Here is a 25,666-nt window from a genome sequence, read left to right as displayed (position 1 = left end):
CTCCAAATGTTACATCACTGATACAGCTAATTTTGAGATCAATAAAGTGTCTCTACAAAAACGAGTTCATGAGGTGTTTGCTTAATGCGGTGAACACAGGCTTGGGAATAAAAGCATTCTCAAATGCTTTCTCTATCAAGGATGCCATATGGGCAGCTGCAGATGCATGGAACTTGGTAACTGCAGACACCTTGGTCAATGCTTGGCATAACATCTGGCCATCAACTATGTTTGCTCCTCAGGACTTTCAAGGCTTTCGTGTGTCCAGGGAAAAAGCAATGATTGCTCAACTTTTAGATTATGCAAGGGGGCTGACTTGCGAAGCTGCGCAGGAATTGAATGAGGACGATGTCGTAGAGGTCATGGACATAGACAGCGATGCTCCCATTGTGCATGCAGTGACAGATGAAGAAATTGTGCGGAGGGTTTTGCATCCAGAAGAAAAGGATGAATGCAGTGAGAATGATGATGCCTGTGATCAAGTCGAAAAAGTGTCCATTGACAATTAATTCTTGACAAAAATTGATTGCTTTAACGCCTTAGAGCAATGAAGCTTCATAAAAGTGAAGAAATACTGTAGGCCTACAGAATTCGGGAAAAATGAATGAAAGAAAAGCCCAAATTATTTAAACAAACAACAATATTAAATATCTTTCAAAAGATATCACATCAGAAGGCCGAAGACCTACACCGTGCAACTACACCAGTAATTTCCACATTAGATAATCCTATTGCTGGCCCATCATCAGCCCCAGACATCATAGCTGAGCCCTCTACCTCAAACACATTCTCCAGCCAATTGTAACTGTACCTGTTTATTTTTACTGTTTACCAAATAAAAGCCTTCATTTACTGTTTTAGATTTCATAACTTTACCGTTTCACAAATAATAACTATTATATTTCAAGCTTTCAGTACTGTACATTCGTTTTCAAATTTGAAGATGGTAGCAAAGGATACAGGCTGGGAAGCTCACATTAAATATAGTGAAAATAGAAGCCTCTTTTAACCCAGGGGATGTTCCTACAAACTTTGCACTCAAATACTGTACTGTACTGTCTCTACAGGTACAGGGCATCAGACTACCTTCCAAAACATACAGGTACAAAGACAAGAGGGGGACACCTACCATGCATTGCAAAGAAGCGAAGACTACAAGGTTGCACTGTGACGGGAAGCTCACATTAAATAGTTACTGCGTTGGAATAAAGCGAGGAGTACAAGGCTGCGCTGCGCTGGGAAGCTCACATGGTGAAAATACACTACAGGGTAGAAGCCTCTTTTAACACAGGGAATGTTCCTAAGAACTTTTCACATACAGATGCAGGTATACAGGACATCAGACTACCTTCCAAAACATACAGGTACAAAAACAAGAGGGAGACTTACCATGCTTTGCGAAGAAGCGAGGACTACAAGGCCTGCGAAGAAAACTACAAAATGACGTCAAAAAATCAGAAATATCAGAACCTGGGCCCAGGCACTTCGAGACTTAGGAAGCGCTTCTGGCGTTCTGAAATCCGGAAATACCCGAACCTGGGCTCAGGCGTTTCCGGACATCAGAAAGACGTTCGAAAGTCTGGAAAAACACTAAGTCCGGAACGGCCTCGGTCCCGAGGGTTCCGGATTTTAGGCGCTGCAACTGTATATGCAAACATGCAGAGCAGTAGAAGTAAAACTGGGAACCAGGGTATTAGTTATAATGGAGCAACATAATATAGCCGAGGTGAAAACTATTTAAAGTATTTATAGATGGAGTCTTTAAAAAAAATTAATTAATTCATGGGATGTCGGTATTAATTGCCCTCAGGAAGGTGGGGTATGAAGGGGGGGGGGGGGGCGCTGTGGGAGCCACCTTCTTGACCCGCTGAAGTCAGTGTGCTGAGTAAATTGTTCTACATACATTAAAAGTAGTCTGTTCTTTAGGATCGGACAGTTTAGTTGTGCCCTCTGGTGTTCAATTGGATTTAACTGGAGTTCACAGGAAATCTTGATTACTAACAACCAAAATAAACTTTTTTCCAGTTATAGCTTAGAAATAAATGTAATTACAAAATTAAAATGGAGACCGGTACAAAGCACAGAAACATTATCACCTCAGTATTACTTCCATCAGCGAGATGCACCATTCCCCCCCCCCCCCCCCCAAAGAATAAAAGACAAATGACCCATTACACAAATTGTACTTTTATTGTAACAGACTTGAAAAGGTCCAGGAAAGTCATTGCATACAAGTTTCCCGAACTGTCTAGTTACATGACCTATTTATTTAAACATGAGGCATTCAACAGAATATGTACTCATCACTGAATTGCTGATTTACCAGTATTCTCAGTACTTATGTAGCATTGTAGCATGATGGAGTTGCTATTCATTCGGCAGGGCTAGGATTAAAGCACCACTCACAACTGTGTTCTTGAACCACACAAGTCACTGATTATTCAGAACTGTAGGGGTAACAGTATTTGTTGTATAGCCACAATGGTTCACATTTATCTAGCAGGATAAGAGTTAAAATACTGTTACAGCGGTTATTCTAAAACTGCAAGGAGTGTTTGTTTTATTTCGGATGGAAGTGCAACTGCTATTGTTGTGGAATCTCATGGAAAGACTGTCTATTCAACTCAGTCTGTAATGGTTAAATATTCATTAACACTATTGCATTACTCTATTAAAGGTAATATAGCTACAACCTCCGAAATCCGAAATCTCAGGACCAAGGCCACTCCGTTTTCTTCTGAATTTCGGAACAGAAATCCGACGGCCCGAATCCGGAAATCCCTGGGCCGAGTTTCTGGTATTTCTGGATTTCGGAGACGAAATCTGAAGTCCCGAATCTGGAAACCCCAGGGCCGAGTATGAGGCGATAAGAAGGTTGGAGTGGGAAGGGTTGGGAAGGAGAAAGATTGATTTTGCTTTAACACTGGATACTTACAATCGATACTATGGGTTGGAAATTCACCAACCTTGCACCCGTTTTTTCGACGATATTTTGCCGTTTTTGGCGAAAAACAGTGATCCGCTAGTTTTACGAAGTCATGCGCGGCGTTTTTTTAAATACTGCTGAAAAGCGGACCGTCGGCGTGCAAGACTGGAAATAGCGCTTTCGCCTTAATTTTGACTTTTGGAGCACCCGTATTCTGAGCGAAAAAAAATACCTGAGAAAAACCTGTATTGCAGCCCCAATAACAACGGTACGATGACCTGCAAAAAAGGTAAGTTAAAGTTTTTATTTAATTCTTTTTCAACGATACAATAGTAAAATGTCTTGTGAATGTTTTGTGATTTTTTGCAACTTTTTTTCATGTTTTTCCCCCGTCCCAAGGCCTCTCTCGAAGCGGTAATCGGCCTTGGACTAAAGTTGGCGAGGACCGCAGTTTCCGCTGTGAATCCTCGTGCAACGCCGATTTTTACCGCTGAGCACATTTTCTAACGAAACTTAGGCATTTAAAAAAAATAGCGGAGTGATTTAGCGGTATTTTTGGCGAAAAATGCCGAAAAAAATACTGCCATTACCAAAAACCGAATTTCTAGCACTTTGAGTGCAATAAGTTCTTGCATGCAAACTTCAGTGACGGGCACTTCTAACCTCAGATTATTTAGTCAAGTTCCTTTTTTTTGTGTAGGGGACTGACAAGTTGAAACATCTCTAGATTAGGTTAAAAATAGATGGACTACTGTCACACTTCTAGTGACAGTGTCGCATGTTTCTGGCCAATAACCAAGCTCCTCAACACCTTTGGAACCATGCCTCAGGAAAGGTCAGCACTTTTGGATGCCTTGAGATCGTGAAAGCCGCAATATAAATGCAAGTCGTTCTTTCTTTTCAGGAGGATGGGAAAAGATTTGGGGTGGTGGGGGGAAATGGGGACAGTAATTGTACAGTATTGTGTAAGTGTTCTGGTTGAGTTGAAGTGAATTTAATTTGATCAAGAGGAATTTGGCTATATCAGTGTGGACTGCTTATACAGAGAGGCACTGTTTTAAAAAAAAAAGTCCAGATTTCGGAACATATTTCTGGATTCCGGACGACCCCTCCACCGATCAACGCGATGGCCGGATTGCGGAACATTCCGGTTTGTGGAACGCCGGATTTGGGAGGTTGCACCTGTAATTCCACACAGTGCATTTGCCAACAGAATGAATACATTTTTATAAATATATTTTATGAACATTTATGGAACAGAATTTATTACATTTAATCGCTTTCAAGTTATCCTGCATATGTATGCAGATGGTAAAACTCTAAACTCATTTCCACAGTAACCATAAATTATTACATCTTTTTTCAGAGTAATGCACCATTGCGATTATAACCATTTACTACAACTCAACCAATTTATCTCAACCCTCACTTTGGTCCCTAATAATAATTAACAAGTTTACATCTAATTTTATTATACAGTGTCATTTTCAAACACATGCCCTGAGTTTATCAGCTATCGGAGATGGTTAATGTGCTCGGATGTCTTCAGTTGTGAAAGTGCTGTGTAGTTTCTGTAATTCTCTTCACACTGCTGCACACACTTGATGAAGTAACCCCGGTCACTGATGGCTGCGAGAAGGTCTGCCTGAACCAGACAAATGCCATACAGCTCGGAGGTTGGGGCAGTCCTGGTTCCAGTACCATCCTCCACAAATACCTGTTTGTTTTAAATAAAGCAGAATTGTTGATTTGAAAATTATACTATAGCTGTAGTTATTACACATGTAAATTGTAATAAATGACCAATATCAATGAGGTACAGTAATTTATAATTTTTTAAATCTCGAAAGATAACACATGCCAATAGTGTGGTCTGTCACATATGTAGAGGAATATCTGGAATTAATTCATTGATGAGACATTTTCTTCACTATACAGAAACACTATCCCAGGTAGGGATTTCTGTGGGAATGCTGGTACACAGCACACTGTCAAACAAGCTATTTGTGATGCAGCAATCCTGTTGGCAGTGACTGATAGCACAACATCAATTTAAAACCCTGCAGAGATAGTATTTAGTCATAAAAACAGAATGCTGGAAATCTCAGCGGGTCAGGCAGCATCTGTGGAGAGAGAAATAAAGTTAATGTTTTGGGTTGACGACCCTTCGTTTCTCTCTCCACAGATGCTGCCTGACCTGCTGAGATTTCCAGCATTCTCCGTTTTTATTTCAGATTCCAGCATCCGCAGTATTTTGCTTTTATATTAGTATTTAGTCAATTTCATGCATTCGTTCATTTCACTCCAAGCAAATCAGATTCTTGCATGGAGTTTTTGCCATTAATTTGCACCAGAATATCTTGGTGTTAATCTGTGAATGGCAGATACAACAATAAATTAGCTTTAGGCAGCCTCATCATTCAGTGGCAACTTCTACCACTCTCTCCAAGTCTTCATGTGAGACAAGCATTAGCTGCGGCATTTATTGTATAACTGTAGGGATCGAGATTCCCCCAAAAAAGAGAATGGCTTACTTCCGATGGATTTCATCCGAGTGAGTGAAAGAGATTTCCAAGCTCATACCAATTATGCCTGTTAGCATTACTGAAAGTGGTGTCTTTGTTCACCGCATTGACATCAATTAGCCATCAATGCCCATAATCAGAAATGGCTTTCCTGTTCACTTAGTGAGAATGGCTGACTTAGGAGAGCTTATAGGCCAAAATAGAGAGGGTTGTGCAGCTGCAAGGGTTTTCTCTGTAAAAGAGGGAGTAGGAGACTCTATTGCAGGATCCTATGCACGTTTCCTGTAATGTTGCTCAGAGGTGGTCTTGAACACAATTAGCTGCTAAAATGGAGCTTTGTTTAACCTGGCCAGTCCCTTTCAGGCCATTGTTCATGAACCGTCTAAATAGCCAAATCCTGGAAATTGCTGCTGGTGCAACGTCCCGAGGTCAATTAGAGGGCAGTTGTAGCTACTAATAAATTTCTGCCTTCAGGTCAAAAGACCGCAACATGAACTGACTGCATTTACTTGTTTTGTTTTGCATATATAGCCAAGTGTGACCGGTGTATGTTGGACACAAGATTCTTATACATCTAAAAATAGATAAGCATACAATGCAATACTGTTATATTAAATAATAGATTTGTATTTAAGCTCATCTGCTGAAATAATCTGGTGTGCAGCGGTATCAAGCTTATTGTTATGCTGTATCACCGACAACGCTTACTGTAATTTGGGCTAGAAATTCGCTATCGCCCACTTTAAGGTGGTGACACTGCTGGGGTGCTACCTTTAGCGCCGGGCGATGTCAACCGCCTCAAAGTGGGATATTCACCCCAAGAGGAGAGTAGCTCACTAAGAGGAGCATTCAACACTCCTCTTAGGGCGCTAATGGAGCGATAGCGCAGGTGGCCTACTCAATTTTTTTGTCGCTAGGATGCTGGCATCTGGGGCGCCAATGGGTGGCGCTAACCAATCGCATTTCTCCCCCTCAATTTTCCACATGCAGTTCAACCCAGCTATAATGGATTAGTGCATAATAAGTGAAAAACAAATAAAACCAATTAGGGTGGAGGTGGAGCTGATTGAAATAACCCAAACTGGCATTTTCCATATTACTGCAGATCAATCATATGCGCTACATCACTTTTCCCACTCTGTTACACCTCTCTTTAATGGACTCATCCTATATTATTGTAGTATCTTTAAATTCACAATACATTATAATAAATTAAAATCATATATATTCTAAAAATAATCAAGTGGCATGAGGCAGCTGCTCTCGCAACATGACACTTAAACAGAGCAGGATTTAGAGGTGAAGAGTGACACATGTCACAAAGTACAGAGCACAGGGCCAACTTTAATGTCATCAATTGCTTTGATTTTCAGAGGCCCTTGATAAAGTTTCTGGTGTGAGGTGTTTAAAGTTGAGGCTCATGGGAAATTATTGTCTTGGATTAACAACTGCCTTGATAATCAAAAGAAGCTGATGATTAAACAAAAAAAGCTCTGGTGAGGAGGGGGAGCCAGAGCCTATAACTAGCGCAGGGACTTGTTGCAAGAGTTTGCAAGTTCATTAAAGTTGGCTGCTGAAGGCAATCTTGAAAGGAACTATCTGTATATCAAAGAGTAGCAAAGTGAATCTCATTAGATAGATGAAGGTCCCAGTTTTTAGTTCTGGCATTGATCAATATAGTCGAATGCATTAAACTACATCTACAAACTAAACGATACTGTATCATTTCTAAAGTTTGGTAGGAGGAACTAGGCGAACATCAACCTCAAACTGTCAGCCCAGCTGTACACGTTCTTAATTACTACTTGTGTTATAGTATAGTATCTTGTCTGTACATTTGGTTCTCTAAATTGTGTAATTGTAAATAAATTCATTCATTCGTTTAGCCTGTACAAAATAGGGTCTAGGTTTTGATATTTTCCACCATCTGGATTGATACAAGATGCAATGGGTATCCTACATAAATTCTAATAACCAATTTACTGTGACTGGGCACTTGGTCTATGCTAACTCAGCATAGCAGAAAGTTAAATGTGCAGGTTTCAGATGATAAAGGATATAGGGCTAGAAATTCCACATTTAAGAATAGCACCGTTTTTTGGCATTATTTGCGAAATAATGGCAAAAAAATAAGGCTTAAGTTTCGCCAAAAGTTTTTTAAAATTTTAGTGTAGCGTTAAAATACCGTTTTTAAGGATGGAGATAAATTTTTCCACATTAACAATAACACCCGTTCTGCGCATGCGCAAAAGAAGGAAAACAAAATCACCCGTTTTCCATGTGATGGGTGTGCCCGCGCATACGCAGTACACCTGATCTGGATCAGCCATTTTTAAAGACCATTGTAAGTTTCAGGAGATTAGTGAGTATTTCCACACAGGAACTGCAAAACGAAAAATGGAGTGTGATTTGGAAAGGAAAAGGGCCAGGATGTTTAACCAAGATACCAATGAGGCCCTGGTAGGCTCTGAGGAGAGATTGGCAAGAAGGGCCCTGGGAAACTTAAATCAGCAGCAATAGTTCAAGCTTGGCAATGCGTTGCAGAGCAGGTTTACTCAGTGGGGTCCATCCAGGATAACATAAGCACTCACCACATATGGCAAAGATAGAATAGCCCCCATTCTTTAAATGTCCTTAAATCTCCTTAAATGTCCTTAAAAACGCATTATAAACTCACTCCAAAAAAGCTCCGTTTCCCAAGATGGCGCCATTAACACCGATTTCGATGGGGCTCGACCAGGTATGGCAAGCTTTTTCAAATCGGTATTTATCACTAGCCTTAAAAATGTCCTTATTAGGGAAACTCTCAAAAACGCCGTTATCATTGGTTTTTATGCTGACACATCACAAAAACAATTTTTTTAAATCATCCCTTATTTTTTTTAATGATGGTGAAACTAGCAAAATGGTGCTAAATACATTTAAGGCTAAAAACAATGCCAAAAAATGGAACTAAGTTGAATGTTACGGTGGTGAATTTCTAGCCCATAGTGCTTATGTAACAGAAAGAATACTCACAAAAGTCACACTCCGTTAGACAGAACGTCCATTATTATTGACTATTCATCAAAAGCATCACCAGTGTGAAGCTATTATCAATAAGCCAAAATAAGCTTTCGAAACCAAATACTTAACGAGGCCTGTACAAGATAAAACAGGATTCTGTAACCCTTACACATCATTTGTTAAATATTATTTTCTAGTTTAGTGCATTCTATTTTGAAAAGGACACAGAGACCTGTCAGAAAAATCAGCAAACAGCAACTAAGATGATTTTAGGATCCAGGGTGCTATGTAGTGAGCAGAACAACACAGAGGTGAAGAACTCATTGGAGAAAGGATGACGAGTAGGGAAAAAATAGTCGTTAAGATGTTGAGAAGCATGAGTAATGTAGATGCAAGAAGATAATTTCATTTGGATAATGTTGAGTGCAGTACGAAAGGACAAAGGTCCAAAGTAAACAAGCCCCACACCAGACTAGGGATTAGAAGAATTACATTATTAGTGAATAAACTGTACAGACTCGAGGCAAAATGTAAAGAATGCTCTGCTAATTAAAGCCTCCAAAAAAAGGGGTGGATAAATATCTGGGATAATGAGATTTAAGGTTATAGGTTTAAGAAGAAACAAGAGGGTCAAATGGAACTTGTTTTGGTCAGCCAAGTATCAGACATGCACAGAAACTGTGAGCATGTTTAACATTCTCCAAGTTGGTTGAGAAGTCCAGAAAATTTGAATTTCTGTATATCTGATATGGAGGGCACATTCTCTACCTGTAGAAACACATCCCAGTTACTTTAACCCAGAGACCGTAGATGCAGGCTGGCAAGAGCCAGAGCTTCAGGGACACCCTGACCCAAACGTGTACTTGCTGCTGTATTTAACCAACTAAAACTGCATAGTTAACCAGCACAAAGCCCCGGTAAACTTCCTGCTGTTTGCCCACCTATGTGGCATAGGCTTGCAGAGTATCTGGAGCCAAGTTGGTTGATCAATTATAATGTTGTTGGAACCATGGAACAGTCAGGCAGGATATTCCTCTGGATGTCACTTTAATAGCAGTAATGGGGGCAAGGGTGGTTGAAAATGAAGTAGGGACTTGTTACACTGGCTCCCAGAAATAGATGCCCATATTCTAATTATGCTAATAACACAGTGACATCAGAAATCACATTTTCCATCATTACCGCCTCAGCAAAGATGGATGCCAACAACGTCTGCATATAAAGTGTCCAGTGTAGCGAGGAGAGGCGGAATGGAATTGAATTGTTAAATGGAGACAGGAGGATAAATCGACATCAGTAGGTTTTGTCACTTCATTGAAGACTTTTTTCTGCATGAAATTGCTGGCCACTTTAGGCAGGTGCAGATGGTGGGCACCTGGAGCAGTGACGATTTCAGTAGCTTCCCTCAGTGGTAAGCTCCAAAGCACAGGCAGCAATCGCGCAAAGTAGTCTAAAATATTTTTAAAAGGACCAAGTCCAGGCAATTCACCAGGATCAGTGGCAGTTGAACTGGATGGGTGCAAAGCCTGCCTTGCCAATTTAGTGCCAGAAAAGCAGACAACAGGAAAATCCAGGTTCTTATCTCTGGAAAGCACCCAGCATCTGAGTTTGTGAGCTTAACAATGAAATACAGCCATTAAAAAAAACTGGATGATTCATAAAGAATTGGCCCGAATGGAGTGCGCATATTATAGTACTTAACACTCAGAGCTAAAGTAAGAGAGTTTACCATAAATATTCTGCAGCCCAACAACTTGTATTTATATAGCACCTTTAACATAATGAAACATCCCAAGGCGCGTCACAGGAGTATTATGCGGCTCGGTGTCAGATTTTTATCGCATAAGTAGAAGTTAGTGCAGGTGACCAAAAGCTTGGTCAAAGAGGTATGTTTTAAGGAGCGTCTTGAAGGAGGAACGAGAGGTGGAGAGGTTTAGGCAGAGAGTTCCAGAGCGTGGGGCCTAAGCAACAGAAGGCACGGCCACCAATGGTCGAACGATTTTGATCCGGGATGCTCAGGAGGGCAGAATTAGAGGAGCGCAGACATCTCGGGGAGTTGTGGGGCTGGAGGAGATTACAGAGATAGGGAGGGACAAGGCCATGGGGGTGGGGGTGGGGGGAGATTTGAAAATAAGGATGAGAATTTTGAAATTTAGGCGTTGCTTAACTGAAAGCCAATGTAGTTCAGCGAGCACAGGGGTGATAGGTGAATGGGACTTGGTGCGAGTTAGGACACGGGCAGTCGAGTTTTGGATCACCTCTAGTTTACGTAGGGTAGAATGTGGGAGGCCAGCCAGGAGTGCATTGGAATAGTTAAGTCTAGAGGTAACAAAGGCATAGATGAGGGCTTCAGCAGCGGATGAGCTAAGGCAAGGGCAGAGATGGGCGATGTTACGGAGGTGGAAATAGACTATCTTAGTTATGCTGCGGATATGTGGTGAAGGCGGCAAATGGTATGTTGGCCTTCATAGCTAGAGGATTTTGAGTATAGGAGCAGGGAGGTCTTACTGCAGTTGTGCAGGGCCTTGGTGAGGCCCCACCTGGAATATTGTGTTCAGTTTTGGTCTCCTAATCTGAGGAAGGACATTCTTGCTATTGAGGGAGTGCAGCGAAGGTTCACCAGACTGATTCCAGGGATGGCTGGACTGACATATGAGGAGAGACTGGATCAATTGGGCCTTTATTCACTGGAATTTAGAAAGGTGAGAGGGGATCTCATAGAAACATATAAGATTCTGACGGGACTGGACAGGTTAGATGCAGGAAGAATGTTCCCGATATTGGGGAAGTCCAGAACCAGGGGACGTCCAGAACCAGGGGACGTAGTCTTGGGATAAGGGGTAGGCCATTTAGGACTGAGATGAGGAGAAACTTCTTCACTCAGAGAGTTGTTAACCTGTGGAATTCCCTGCCGCAGAGTTGTTGATGCCAGTTCATTTAATATATTCAAGAGGGAGTTAGATATGGCCCTTATGGCTAAAGGGATCAAGGGGTATGGAGAGAAAGCAGGAAAGGGGTACTGAGGGAATTATCAGCCATGATCTTATTGAATGGTGGTGCAGGCTCGAGGGGCCAAATGTCCTACCCCTGCATCTATTCTCTAATTTTCTATGTGGTCGAAAGCTCATTTCAAGGTCAAATATGACACCAAGTTTGCGAACAGTCTGGGTTGAGCCTCAAACAGGAGTTGGGGAGAGGGATGGAATCAGTGGTTAGGGAATGGAGTTTGTGGCAGGGACCGAAAACAATGGCTTCGGTCTCCCCAATATTCAATTGGAGAAAATTTCTGCTCATCCAGAACTGGATGTCGAACAAGCAGTCTGACAGCTTACTGAAAACAACGATGGTATCACAAATTGGTTGTGGACTGTTATTGTCTTGTTGCTGGTGAGGGTTCCTTCCAATGCTGGTGCCTCTGATACAGTTCAGAGGTGAAGCGACGAGGTGTTGATGGCAGTGATCACACTGTTCGTATGCTTGAATATCAAAGGTTATTTTCCCTGGGTAAACAGAATGTTCCTACAGGGCTTTGCTGTGCAACAATTTGGCTCTCAATGAACAACAGTGACTTGTACTTGTATAGTGTTTTCAACATAAAAAGGATGAAGAGAAATGGATGGCAAGCCTTTAGTAGTTAGGAGAGGTGACGGAAAGTTTTGTAAAAAAAAGGTAAGATTTTGAAAAGGCTTTTAACAGGTGGGGAAAGAGAGGGATTGCGTTCCACAGAGTAGACTTGTGACAGCTGTTGGCTTTGCCATCGGTGTCAAGGATGGGGTGGCACCAGAGGATAGTCAGCTGGAGAATAGGATCAGGTGAAGTGAGTGATCCAAAAGGAGCACCACGCTGAGAGAAGAGGGGAGTGGGGAAAGAACAGGGCACGAGAGTCAGAGCTGGAAGAATGTGGAGCAAGGTGACCGATAAAAAGCCGATGGCTGATACATGGGACGCAAAAACTCTAAAATATCAACCGGTTGGAGAGGATTAAGCAGAGCAAGGAGGTCAGAGTAGGGATTTGATGAGTGGAGCTAGCCAGTCCAGTAGTCGATGCTGTGGAGGTAAACAATCCACTGGTTGATTCAGGGTCAGCAAGGAAAATTAGAGAAGTTAAGACAGTGAGGAAGTTCTTAGGAATCCGGGGGCAATGAGGAATGTTGGCGTTATCTGGGGTGAGGAAAACCAGAGGAGCCTGAGGGTGACAAAGAGTTGTTGATGGAGGACATGGTCCGCAGGCAGATTAGAGATGCTGCATAAAGCTAGAGCAGTGCCGAAACCTTGGGTAACAGGAGCAGTGGAGAATCCTTGAGTAACAGAAGCACAGTAGAAACAAAAGCTAGTCGTGTGCCACTAAATACTAAGGGCTGCAGCTTTAGGTAACCAAGATTATTTGATCCACTGCCTCGATAACTTGGATCACATTGATAAATTGGTGGGGGTGGGTTGCCAGGTCAGTTCTGGTACAGTGCTACAAGTAACACTGAACGAAAAACAGCAGTAAAACCAATGATACACCTCAGCTCACAAAAGAGTCACTGAATCCAATAGGCAGTGCAGCTGGTGAACAGATAACTGGTAACTAGCTCTCTTGCAGCAGCTTGGCAAAACCTAATAAAATCGACATCAGATGCGAAGCTCAGAAGTAAGTTATGTGGTCACCATTTTGGTTTCAGAATTGAATTTGATATTGGTCAGTTGTAGAATCCAATCATTAATACAGATTCTAAATCAATACCCTAGTAGTGTTGTACCTGTGGATAAACAATGCTATCAGCATCATTCAGACGGATATTATCATCTATAAATATATGCTGTATTCCAGTTTCAGAAGGATCAATCCAAAATGGTTTACCACCTTGGTTTGAGTAGCTATTCCGAGCCCACCTGAACAAAATGACAAACATATGAAAGCATTAGATTTTTGAAAAATCAGTGAAGCAATTTTCTGATACTCGGGTTTTACTACAGCATAAGCACATTAACAAAATGGAAACTCAGTCACAGCTAGGAAGTTTGGTAAGAAATTATTTGAAGGGTTCTCCACGGTTTCCTAATAATAGAAACATTGTAAACATGCTCATTATACGTGTTTAGGATTTTGCTATGAATGCCGAAATGTAGAAATCACTTATTTTTTGAATCAGGAATTTTAAACTTGAATAAATTATTTGCAGTCAATATTGGTCGAATCCTGACATACAAAATTGGTCGACCTCAAAGTCATGAGGGAGAGAATGCCGTGAACCCCCCACACTGCCTCCACCATGAACTTGAACCATAAAAAGAAAGTCTTGCATTTATATAGCACCTTTCACAACCAGACGTCCCAAAGTGCTTTACAGCCAATTTAAAAAAAAAAATTGAAGTCACTGTTGTAATGTGGGAAACGTGGCAGCCAATTTGCACACAGCAAGCTCCCACAAACAACAATGTGATAATGACCAGATAAACTGTTTTAGTGATGCTGGTTGAGGGATAAATATTGGCCAGGACACCGGGATAACTCCCCTGCTCGTCTTCAAAATAGTGCCATGGGATCTTTTACGTCCACCTGAGAGAACAGATGGGGCCTCGGTTTAACATCTGATCCGAAAGACGGCACCTCCGACCGCGCTGCACTCTCTCCGTTATGCTTGACTTTTTACACTAGATCTTTTCTTCAGGTTCAGCATTCTAGACCATTCCTGTAAGCAAGTCCTCGCTCCCAACGTACTACAGTGTGCCTTATTGCCCAATACCTAGGTAAATGTTGCAATCACAGGGGTTGAACAGAGAATATTGTCACAGTATTTTGGAGAACATACCACATGCCGCCATGTGATTTTCTTATCTCTCAATGGTGTTTGTTCTTCCACCTATCGGGCAGTGGCTTAAGCTCGAAACTACTGGACAGGTTTGCTGAACAGTAAACAAATAAACGGACTATATTAAATGTGAATGTTAGATTTACAATATATACAGAATTAACTTTTTGGATCATTAAACAACAAAAGCAATTTTCCCTTACTGGAAACTTCAATTTAAAAGAAAATGGAGGTGGGTGTAAAATGGGCAGCTGACCCGCTGTTGCCCGTTTCCCACCCAGCGGGATGAGTTAAAATCGATCCCGTTGTTTTGGTTGGTCCCCTTAGCAAAGGATGTATGGCATAGATCCTTACCACTGCCTGTGAACACAGAGATATGGGAGCGACGCCACTGAACCCGAGAAGAGATCTGCAGCAGATGTAATTTGTAATGCTTACCTTTTAGCTCTTCAGTCTTTGATTTTGTGAAGAAATGCTATTGTAATCGTTATACTAAACCTGCAATGAACGATTAACTTTTAAAACTCACCAGTCAAAATGATCCTGAAAACCTACAATTCCCTCCAAAGAAGAGAAATAATGATACAGAGCTTTAGCACCTGATTGTGTAGAAATCCGTTCAGATCCCAAGGTCAACACAATATCCTTTTTATTACAACGGATTATGCCTGGTGATATTTTCAATGGAAGCTAAAGGGAAAAAATAAGGGCGACATTTGTTAATTAGGGTTTTGTAGTGTACTTGTAAACCCGAAGAGGCAACAAAGCTACAACTTTGTTACTTGTGTGTTCATGCTGCAAGTTTAATTTATTACAAGTTTCATTTAGATACTGAGTTTGGTTCTCCTGGCTGGAGAATCCAGAACATAAGAAATAGGGGCCGGAATAGGCCATTTGGCCTCTCGAGCCTGCTCTGCCATTTAATAAGATCATGGCTCATCTGATCTTGAGCTCAGCACCACGTGTCTGTCCACTCCACATAACCCTTCACTCCCTTGTCACTCAAAAATCTGTCTATCTCCACCTTAAATATATTCAAGACCCAGCCTCCACAGCTCTCTGGGGGCAGAGAATTCCACAGATTTACAACCCTCAGAAGAAATTCCTCCTCACCGCCGTTCTAAATGGGTGACCCCTTATTCTGAAACTATGCTCCCTAGTTCTAGATTCTCCCATGAGGGGAAACATCCTCTCTGCATCTACCTTGTCAAACCTCCTCAGTATCTTATATGTTTCAATAAGATCATCTCTCATTCTTCTAAACTCCAACGAGTATAGGTTCAACCTGCTCAACCTTTCTTCATAAGTCAAACTCTTAATCTCTGGAATCAACCTAGTGAACCTTCTCTGAACTGCCTCCAATGCAAGTATATCCTTCCTTAAAGAAGACCAAAACTGTATGCAGTACTCCAGGTGTGGCCTCACCAATACTCTGTACAGTTGTAGCAGGACTCTCCTGCTTTTATACTCCATCCCCCTTGCAATAAAGGCCAACATTCAATTTGCCTTCCTGATTACTTGCTGTACCTGCATACTAACTTTTGTGTTTCATGTACACCAGGTCCCTCTGTACTGCAGCATTTTGTAATTTGTCTCAATTTAGATCATTCACTTTTTTATTTTTTCTGCCAAAGTGGATAATCTCACACTTTCCCACATTATACTCCATCAATCAAATGTTTGTCCACTCACTTAGCCTGTCTATATCCTTTTGCAGATTTTTTGTGTCCTCCTCACAATTTGCTTTCCCACCCATCTTTGTATCATCAGCAAACTTGGCTACATTACACTCGGTCCCTTCATCTGTCATTAATATAGATTGTAAATAGTTGAGGCCCTAGCACCAATCCCTGTGGCACCCCACTAGCTACCGTTTGCCAACCAGGAAAAGACCCATTTATCCCGACTCTGTTTTCTGTTAGTTAGCCAATCTGCTATCCATGCCATCCAACCCCGTGAGCTCTTCTCTTGTGCAGTAACCTTTTATGTGGCACCTTATCGAATGCCTTCTGGAAATCCAAATACATCACATCCACTAGTTCCCCCATTATCCACCCTGCTCATTACATCCTCAAAGAACTCCAGCAAATTTTTCAAACATGATTTCCCTTTCATAAAACCATGCTGACTTTGCTTGACTGTATTATGCTTTTCCAAATGTCCTACTACAGCTTTTTTTATAATGGACACTAGCATTTTCCCAACGACAGATGTTAGGCTAACTGGTCTATAATTTCCTGCTTTCTGTCTGCCTCCTTTTTTAAATAGGGGCATTACATTTGCGGTTTTCCAATCTACTAGGACCTCTCCAGAATCCAGGGAATTTTGGAAGATTACAACCAATGCATCCACTATCTGTGCAGCCACTTCTTTTAAGACTCCAGGATGCAGGCCATCAAGTCCAGGGGACTTGTCTATCTTCAGTCATATTTTACAGAGTACTTTTTCTTTAGTGATAGTGATTATTTTAAGTTCCTCCCTCCCTATAGCCTTTTGATTATCCAGTATTGGGATGCTTTTTAAGTGTTTTCTACCGTGAAGACCGATACAAAATATTTGTTCAAAGTCTCTGCCATTCCCCAGTCTCATCCTCCAAGAGATGTTTTACTTTAGCTACTCTCTTCCTTTTTATATACCTGTAGAAGCTTTTACTATCTGTTTTTATATTTCTTGCTAGTTACTCTCAATCTATCCTACCTCTCTTTATTAATTTATTAGTCGTCCTTTGCTGGTTTTCAAAAATTTCCAAATCCTCTGGCCTCCCACTAATCTTGGCAACTTTGTATGCCATTGTTTTCAATTTGATTCCATCCTTTACTTCCTTAGTTAGCCATGGATGGTTCTCCCTTCTCAAAGTCTTTCCTTCTCATTGGAGCTAGGGGGCATAGTCTCAGGATCAGGGGTCAGCCATTTAAGATTGAGATGAGAAGGAATTTCTTCACTCAGAGGGTTGTGAATCTTTGGAATTCTCTACCCCAAAGGGCTGTGGATGCTGAATCGCTGAGTATATTCATGGTTGAGAGATAGATTTTTGGACTCTAGGGGCATCAGGGTATATGGGGATAATTTTTAATGTTCATTTATTGCACAAATATGGTATGTCGGGATGAAGAATAATGATCGAATAAATGGATTTTTGTCAATTTTTGAGTTGGGATTTGCTGCTGTGTAAATATTATACTTAACACTATTTTGAAGTGTTCTCTCTATATTTATGCATTGATCTGATGGAACTTGAAGTTCACTTACGTGTTTCATTTGAAGATGTTGAAATTGAGGATGTTGACCTGACAGGGTCACCTGCGTTGTCTTCAAAGTTCTGCACAAATCTGTGCCAAAGGTTCGAAGTACGATTGCAAATTCTCTGCCTTGTGATGACAAACAGTTGATCAGCTCAAAGAAAGATGGCAGGATCCAATGGTATTCTTTCCCATCTTCACCAGTCACAGACAGATGCTCATTGTGGGGGCCTGTCCACTCCATTTTCTGGAGGTGGTCAGTGAAAATCTTTTTGAAGAGACAACCATCAATAGTCTCTGTGAAATCCAGTAGCTTCCCAAACTGTGAATAATAGCTCACAGCGCCATCACAGGGTGGGTGCAAAGCAGGTACATTGCTCAGCCATTCCCACTTTCCTGAAACAAAATTCACATTTCAATCAGTTTAACCAGTATTACATTCCCAGTGCAACTCCAATTCCCGATGCAAGCTCCAATTTAGCCAGGGAGCACTTCCATCACCTATACTAGGTAAACAATACTATGGTTTGTACGAAGGGATGCAAAGTGCAACATTGTTTCTTCTAAACTTTAGTTGCCATCTATTTATAATTCATTCTATCATCAACTTACCTTGAATAAAAAAAGTAACAAGAATGTTCACTCGTAGTCTCCCTTCCTATTATCCATCAGACACAAAGCTGTCTACTTTCCCACCCACTGCCAGAAACCCTTTCTGTTCCCACTGCACCATCAAAATCCTTTTTTCTTTTGATCTTGATCATTAATCGTCCTTCCTCCGATTGATCCGTTGCCACCAACCATCTACCCTTTGCTTTCATACATTTCTTTATCCATCCATCGATGCCATCTATTTGATTGTGTGACAGGAAACATATATAGCATTGCAGTACTTTGATTAGTCAATGACACAAGATTCACTGTTTTCGCACCAACATCTTCCACAGCTCTAAACCCTAAAATGCAGGTCCTGAACACTTGGGCCTGAATTTTAACATTAAAAGCTTGAGTGGGTTTGGGAGCAGGTGGGTCGTTAAAAGCGCTGAAATTGACAGCACATTGGGAAGCCGGCTTCAACTCGCCGGCTCACACGTTTAACTCGAGCGCGTTAGGCTGTGAACGAGAGATCCCCTCGGGAGAGGCGGGTTACCCATTTAAACCAATGGCTGGTTATGAGGCTCGTGGTTTGAGCTTTTACTGGGTGTCCACGGGATTTCCGGGCTTGCTGAGTCCTGACAGTGAAAGTAAGGCACTGGACTGGAGCTGCAGGAGGAGCAAGGCACAGAGCCTCTTCGGAGGAGGAACTTGATGTGGACATGCCACCAGCAGCGGCACAAATTGCTGCTCATGATGGCATGATAATGGTACAATTTAGTTAGGTTGCACCATTGCACCCGGAAGCCGAACCAACTTTCCCCTCTGGAGAGCACTTTGCTGCACGTTAGTGCGGCGATGAACAGCCAGGTCTAATGTTTCTATTCATCCTAGTTCAGGTCGCATTCAGAGTGTGCAAGCTGTTGGTGAGAGCAAGCATGCACTCACTTGATACTCCATACAGGTGGCCACCCTTTCCCTGGACGAACACATCATTGCCATGGCCTGTAACATCACATCAGTCATGCTGCAGATGGACTCCTCCATTCTTCCTGAAGCGAGCACATCACAACTGGAAATCCTGTCAGAGTCTCATGCACACAACTGGAAATCCTGTCAGAGTCTCATGCAAATTCTGTTGCTCCTCCAGAATCATACCCTTTGTCGGCGGCCCTCGAGGTTGACTATCTTCATCCAGCTGAGCAGAGCTTGGAGTGTTCTGTGCCCTCCGATGAGGACTCTCCACCGCCGTCCCTCTCTGCACCATCTGCTCCTGATCACATGATGTGCGAGAAACCAGATGACAAAACTACTTTCTGACATACTGGTCATACTTCACTGGCTGCTGACATCAAGTCAACATGAGTGGCTGTTGTATGCCATGTAGCTATGAGATATTTAATTCTGTCACCAGGTAGCTGGAAGTTCCCCCGTCTCTCCATCTCCCACCACCAGCAACTCCACTGATCTTCAGTGCCTCTTCCTCTGCTGCAGTCAGTGGGGTCATGTCTGGAGGCCCTCCTCTGGTTCTCTTTCCCCCACTTATTCTGTGCTCTCTTCTCCTGCAAGGAGAGAAACAAGAGACCTTTGAGTGAGAGTCGTAGAATGAGTATAAGGGATGGATGGGCAACATCTGTAGAGGGTGACTATGAGGGAGAGGTGTGACATTGCATTAAGATAAAGGCGAGTGTCAGTGGTGGATGGTCAGATGAGAATGTGAGTAAGTGCACAGACAGAGAGGGATGGATGCGCTTGCAAGGTAGGTTGGTGTGAAGAGAGATGTGCAGGAGTAGGCTTGCGAAGGCAGACTGAGAGGTTGAGGTGACCTGCACATCAGGATGTAGTTGAATGTGGCATTGTACTCCCCTTTCCTGACCTTGAGATCATTAAAATCTCTTTCTGCACTGGATCCACAATCTGGCTACCGCACTCCTGCTGCTCACTTCTACTGAGATCTCCAGCCATGCCTCCTTGGTCTCGGCAGCTGTCCTCTTCCTCCCGTCAGCAGGGAATAGGACATCCCTGTGGGCCCTGACTCCTTGGAGCAGAAGTTCTAGGAAGGCATCACTGAATCTAGGGGCAGCTATTTTGGCACTGAGCCTGCATTTTTTATTCTCCAGCAATATAAATTTCTTTAGGAACAAGCAATTCACTATCAACACAATCCACTCTCTTCCCCGCCAACCTCTCTTGCACCTCCACTAATCTTCAACTGTCATCTGTGCATTTCTCCTTTAAATACCAAAGCAGAGTTGAAGCCATGCATGATGTCATCATGTCCGCTCCTGTAAACGGATTGGGAAACCCGGAAGTCAGATTCAATTGCAGTGGTATAAAAGCAAAATACGAAGCGTGTCGACCCGAAACGTTAACTCTGTTTTTCTCTCCACAGATGCTGCCTGACCCGCTGAGATTTCCAGCATTCTCTGTTTTAATTTCAATTGCAATGGCTTTATTTAAATGGAGTGATTCCCAGCAGCGACTAGATGATGCACCATGACAAAATGCGTCTCTTCAATTACCGGGTTCCCAACCCCATCCAGGGCTTCCCCCACTGCCAGCGTGTAGCAAAGGTAAAAATTCCAGCCAAGATCTCGGAGGTGGTGAACCCCTAAGGATTGTATCCACTTGTACCTAAAACTGTTTCTTTACCAAGAGTGTATCTGGAAATCAAAATGATTACCATTGATCCAATCGATTCAAAATAATACACACTTATAAAACCAAATCCTATATTCAAGAATTTGATACAAAGTTTATTCCTTTTGTGAGGCAGACCAGAAACACTCGCTGATGGGATAAAAATCACACCAAGCTCTCTTCTGTAGTAGCATTCTTTCAGGCAATTCGTTCAGCCAACTATTTTATTATCTTAAATTCTCTGCTTTTCTATTGTTTGCATATTCCACACCACTAGATCAAAACTGATCTTTAAATAGGCTGTATATTGTCCTTCCAACATTAAAAAACTACAGGCAGCAAAATATCAAGCTACAAAATTGTGTCTTCCCCAATCTATCAGCAAAATGAAAATCTGCAAAATATTTTTTCATCACACAAAACTAGACTCAAGCGTACCTTTTTAAATTGGTGAGTAAAAGATTGATCAGTAATTAAATAATTTGGATAATAAATTTTCATTTCTATTTAAAGTAAGTTCATCATACTTTACAGGATAGTTCAGATATCCAGCTGTTAAAAATAAGAAGGTGTCCGATCTATGAAAGACTTTTGAGCTGCAATTATGTGATTGTTCCCTTCCTGTGTGATATGAAACCGCCCTCTTGTGGCCATCTTTAAATCTTTTTCAATCACTTAACAATTCGATCGTTCCATCAGGAGAAAAAGGCAGTTCTAAACAGTATTGCACATTTTTACCTTTTTTCTGTTCAACTATATGGACCTAACTTACCAGTTAAAACAATTTTCTTGCATGTTTACACTGGGCCTTAATTTCTGTCAACTGCGGAAACCCCTTCCAAGTTAGCCAGCCACACACACACTGCCTTGGGTGCATTGTGCTTGATCAGTCGCTCCTTAAAGTAGTTTCACCTTCAAAAATTGAACTGTCAATGGGCTTACACGAGTGCAGGCCTTTTGGGTAAAATACCAGAAGATAACTGATGCCCATAAATACATAGCCCAGCAAAGATTCATGACTTTGATGAAGGAGCAGATAGCTGTCTATCCAAGTTTGCTGATGACACTAAGTTAGCTGGCATAGTTAGTGGTGTAGATTGGAGCAGAAAGTTTCAAAGGGACATTGAAAGATTAAGTGATTGGGCAAAATGGGCACTATGGACCCAAGAAAGATAGATCAGAGTATTTTCTCAATGGCTATAGAGATAGTGGATGCATTGGTAGTCATCTTCCAAAATTCCATAGATTCTAGAACAGTTCCCACAGATTGGAAGGTAGCTATAACCCCACTATTTAGAAAGGAGGGAGAGAGAAAATGGAGAACTATAGACCAGTTAGACTAACATCAGTAGTAGGGAAAATGCTAGAATCTATTATTAAGGATGTGGGAACAGGGCACTTAGAAAATGATAGGATTGGGCAGAGTCAACACGGATTTATGAAAGGGAAATCATGTTTGACAAGTCTGTTGAGAGTTTTTTGAGGTTGTAACTAGCAGTATAGATAAGGGGGAACTAGTGGATGTGGTGTATTTAGATTTTCAGAAGGCATTTGATATTGGGGGCACTATACTAGCATGGATTGAGGATTGGTCAACGGACAGAAAACGGAGAGTAGGAATAAATGGGTCATTTTCGGGTTGGCAGGCTGTAACTAATGGGGTGCTGCAAGGATCAGTGCTTGGGCCTCAGCTATTTACAATCTATATCAAAGATATGGACGAGGGGACCAAATGTAATATATCCAAGTTTGCTGATGATACAAAGTCCGGTGAGGATGTAAAGAGGCGACAAGGGGATATAGACAGGCTAAGTGAGTGTGTAAGAACATGGCAAATGGAGTATAATGTGGAGAAATGTGAAGTTACCCACTTTGGTAGGAAAAATAGAAAAAAATGAGTACTTTTTAAAATGGTGAGAGATTGGGAAATGTTGGTGTTCAGAGGGAGCTAGGTGTCCTTGTACACAAATCACAAATTTAACAGCAGATACAGCAAGCAATTAAGAAAGCAAATGGTATGTTGGCCGTTATTACAAGAGGATTTGAGTAGAAGAGTAAAGATGTCTTACTGCAATTATATAGGGCCCTGGTGAGACTGCAACGGGAGTATTGTGTGCAGTTTTGGTCTTCTTACCCAAGAAAGGATATACTTGCCATAGAGGGAGTGCAACAAAGGTTCACCAGACTGATTCCTGGGATGGACTTTGGGGGGGGGGGGGGGGAGATTGTCCTACAAGGAGAGATTGCATAGACTAGGCATATATTCTCTATAGGGTTTAGAAGAATGAGAGGTGATCTCATTGAAACATACAAAATTCTTACATGGCTTGACAGGGTCGATGCAGGGAGGATGTTTCCTCTGGCTGGGGATTCTAGAACCAGGGGTCACCGTCTTAGTATAAGCCATTTAGGAATGAGATGAGGTGAAACCTCTTCACTCAGAGGGTGCTGAATCTTTGGAATTCTCTACCCCAGAGGGCTGTGAAGACTCAGTCTTTGGAGTAGATTCAAGATAGACATCGATAGATTTTTGGATATTAAGGGAATCAAGGGATATGGGATGGAGCAGGAAAGTGGATTTGAGGTAGATCAGCCATGATCTCATTGAATAGTGAAGCAGGCTCGAGGGGCCGAATGGCCTACTCCTGCTCCTTATTTTTATGTTCTTATGTAAGCTAGGAACTAGAGGAGCAGAGTGATTAAGGGTCCAATTTTTGAATTCACTGAAAACTAGTGCACAGGTACAAAAAATAATTTGAAAGGCTAAAGGAATGTTAGCCTTTATCTCTTTGCAGTCCCTTTTTCATTATTTGAAGGGACTGCTCCTTGAATTTTAGTTGCACTTTTCCCCAACTATGTTCATCTTTAGCCTCCTGGTACACATTGAGCAGGTCAATTGACTGCCTGGTGGATATGCTCCTGGACCTGAAAAAAAGGCACTATATACAGGTCCAGAATGTTTAGGATTACTGTGTCTCCACATGCCTGCATATGTTTAGAGCATTGGTATGTGCTCGAGTGACAATGGAATACAAAGCCTTCTGCGATCAGGGGTTCAACTGGATAATTAACCCAAATTGGAGAATTAGGAGCTAAACGTGGGTCAGGCTGATGGACCAGAGGGTCTTTACCTGGCCATCATCGTTCATGAACCTGGAATTATGTAATTTTTAAACTAGTATAAGCCACCCAGTATTTTATTTATGTCACTGTTAATGACAGATCTAAAATAAGAAGTTAGCCCCAGGCAGTGAAATGTTGCCATTGGCTCAGAGGTAGAGAGAGGGATTTGCTGATCCCTCTCTTGCATGAACAGAGCAGGGGCGGGGGTGAGGTAGCAGAAATTCCATGGGTTTTAAGGCAGGGTAATCGTGTGATTAAAATGGAAGCAAGTCTGTGAGACAGATGTTCCCCTTTCACTTTACTTATGCAATAAGTGTGCACTTTTTTTGGGTCTGTAACTGAACTGTCGATTAGGGAAGGAAATAGATATGTGGTTATTGTAAATTAACCTTGTTCAGTTCTCTAAAGAAAATCCACTTGGACTGTGTTGATTGTGTTCCATTTTCTGCATTCAGAACCTTGGTTGAAGCTGGCCCCAACATTGGCCCGAGCAGGTAGACCACTTTCGTCTTACATTTGGATATTTTTTTTGTTAGTTGTAGGGATTAGATCAAAAATCTAATGAGCATCACCTTACATCGAGGCTGAATTCGTGAATGAGGAATGTGTGAGTGAATCACAAATTTGCAGAGGTCAGCATAAATGTAACTTTTTTTTGCCTCGAGGGAGTGGGCTGGTGTCTGCAAAACAGCAAGGCAAAAAAACTTAAATGCTCTCTAACCTCCTCTTAAATTCTGAGGAACATATGCATGGCACTTGTTCAAAACTTTCCCATCCAACTGAGAACGTAATCATGGGTGCTCTCAAAAATCTTTCTCCAAAGTAAAATTGGGCTTGGTAGATTTTCCTTCTGTAATATAGTTCCACCCAGTGGGCTACTGTGGTAATGCAGCCATTGCTGTTTTCACAATAAAGCATTCGGGACAGATCACCTGACAAGTTCCTGGAGTTAACAGCCATCTTGGAGTCTGTGTGTTTGAGAGGTCATAAGAGGATATCACATTGGCAATGAAGGATCGGATAATCGGATTCCCTAGCTGAAATTTTTGTTGGTGGATGATTCCAGCCAAACAATAGAGAGACTAAAGAGGTCCTTTGTTTGCAGAACAGCTAAAAATCCAAAGTAAATTACAAGCACACTTGGCTGAACTGCCAGAGACGAGATGGCTGCGTCTATGGGAATAATAGGGCGCTTGGGTGAATTCCATCGTGACCAAGAGACTTTGAGCGTATGTGGAGCGGCTAGAAATGTTTTTCACCGCGAATAGTATCATCGAAGTCTCCAATGTAATCAGGCGGTGTTGGAAAGAAAATTGGCTATTATCCTCACTGAAGCAGGCCCCGAGGTGTATGAAACCATGAACTATGTGCTTGTTCCCATCAAACCAAAGGATACTTCACTTATGGAGATTCTAAGGAAGTTAGAACAGTACTACTGTCCTGAGCCCCTGGAATTTGATGAAAGTTATCGTTTTGGAACACAAGATCAGTTAATTGATGAAAGTATCAGTGAGTACACTGCACATTAAAGAAGCCATCTATTCACTGTCATTTCAGAAACTTTTAGGACCGAGCATTGCATGACTGCTTTATTTTTCATTCCACAAACAAAGCAATGAGAAAAAAGTTGTTGACAACTCCTAATGTGACTTTTGATTTAGCTTGTCAGACAGCTATGTCAATGGATACGACCGACCAATATTGCCGAGAATTCCGTACCATTTCCAGTCGTCAGATAACCAAGGTGAATTGCCTGCAGGTTAAAAGTAAAAGGTAGTTGGGCCCCAAGGTCTCAGCAACTGGCAATGGTAACAG

General features: G+C 41.9%; 1 protein-coding gene across 2 annotated transcripts in view; it reads right to left on the bottom strand.

The window, feature by feature from the left end:
* Positions 1–2,171: 2,171 nt before the first annotated feature.
* The window catches only part of LOC139277246 (uncharacterized), a 40,379-nt gene continuing 16,884 nt past the window's right edge, over positions 2,172–25,666 (bottom strand). Inside the window, exons 3-7 of one of the 2 annotated variants that reach the window (XR_011596062.1) lie at positions 17,505–17,890; positions 14,785–14,945; positions 13,203–13,335; positions 8,470–8,591; positions 4,613–4,643 (exon numbers count right to left, since the gene is read on the bottom strand). Coding sequence is in view for 1 of the 2 variants with exons in the window: in XM_070895448.1 (XP_070751549.1) it covers positions 4,440–4,643; positions 13,203–13,335; positions 14,785–14,945; positions 17,505–17,890 (884 nt within the window). In the remaining variant the exon portion in view is untranslated. Of the gene's footprint in view, positions 4,644–8,469; positions 8,592–13,202; positions 13,336–14,784; positions 14,946–17,504; positions 17,891–25,666 lie in introns of both variants that reach the window. The other variant, XM_070895448.1, reaches the window with a different exon arrangement.

Source organism: Pristiophorus japonicus, chromosome 12 (assembly GCF_044704955.1).
Source record: "Pristiophorus japonicus isolate sPriJap1 chromosome 12, sPriJap1.hap1, whole genome shotgun sequence".
Taxonomy (NCBI): Eukaryota; Metazoa; Chordata; class Chondrichthyes; family Pristiophoridae; genus Pristiophorus; species Pristiophorus japonicus.
The sequence above is the reverse complement of the archived record's forward strand: the minus strand, read 5'-3'. Positions and strand labels throughout refer to the sequence as shown.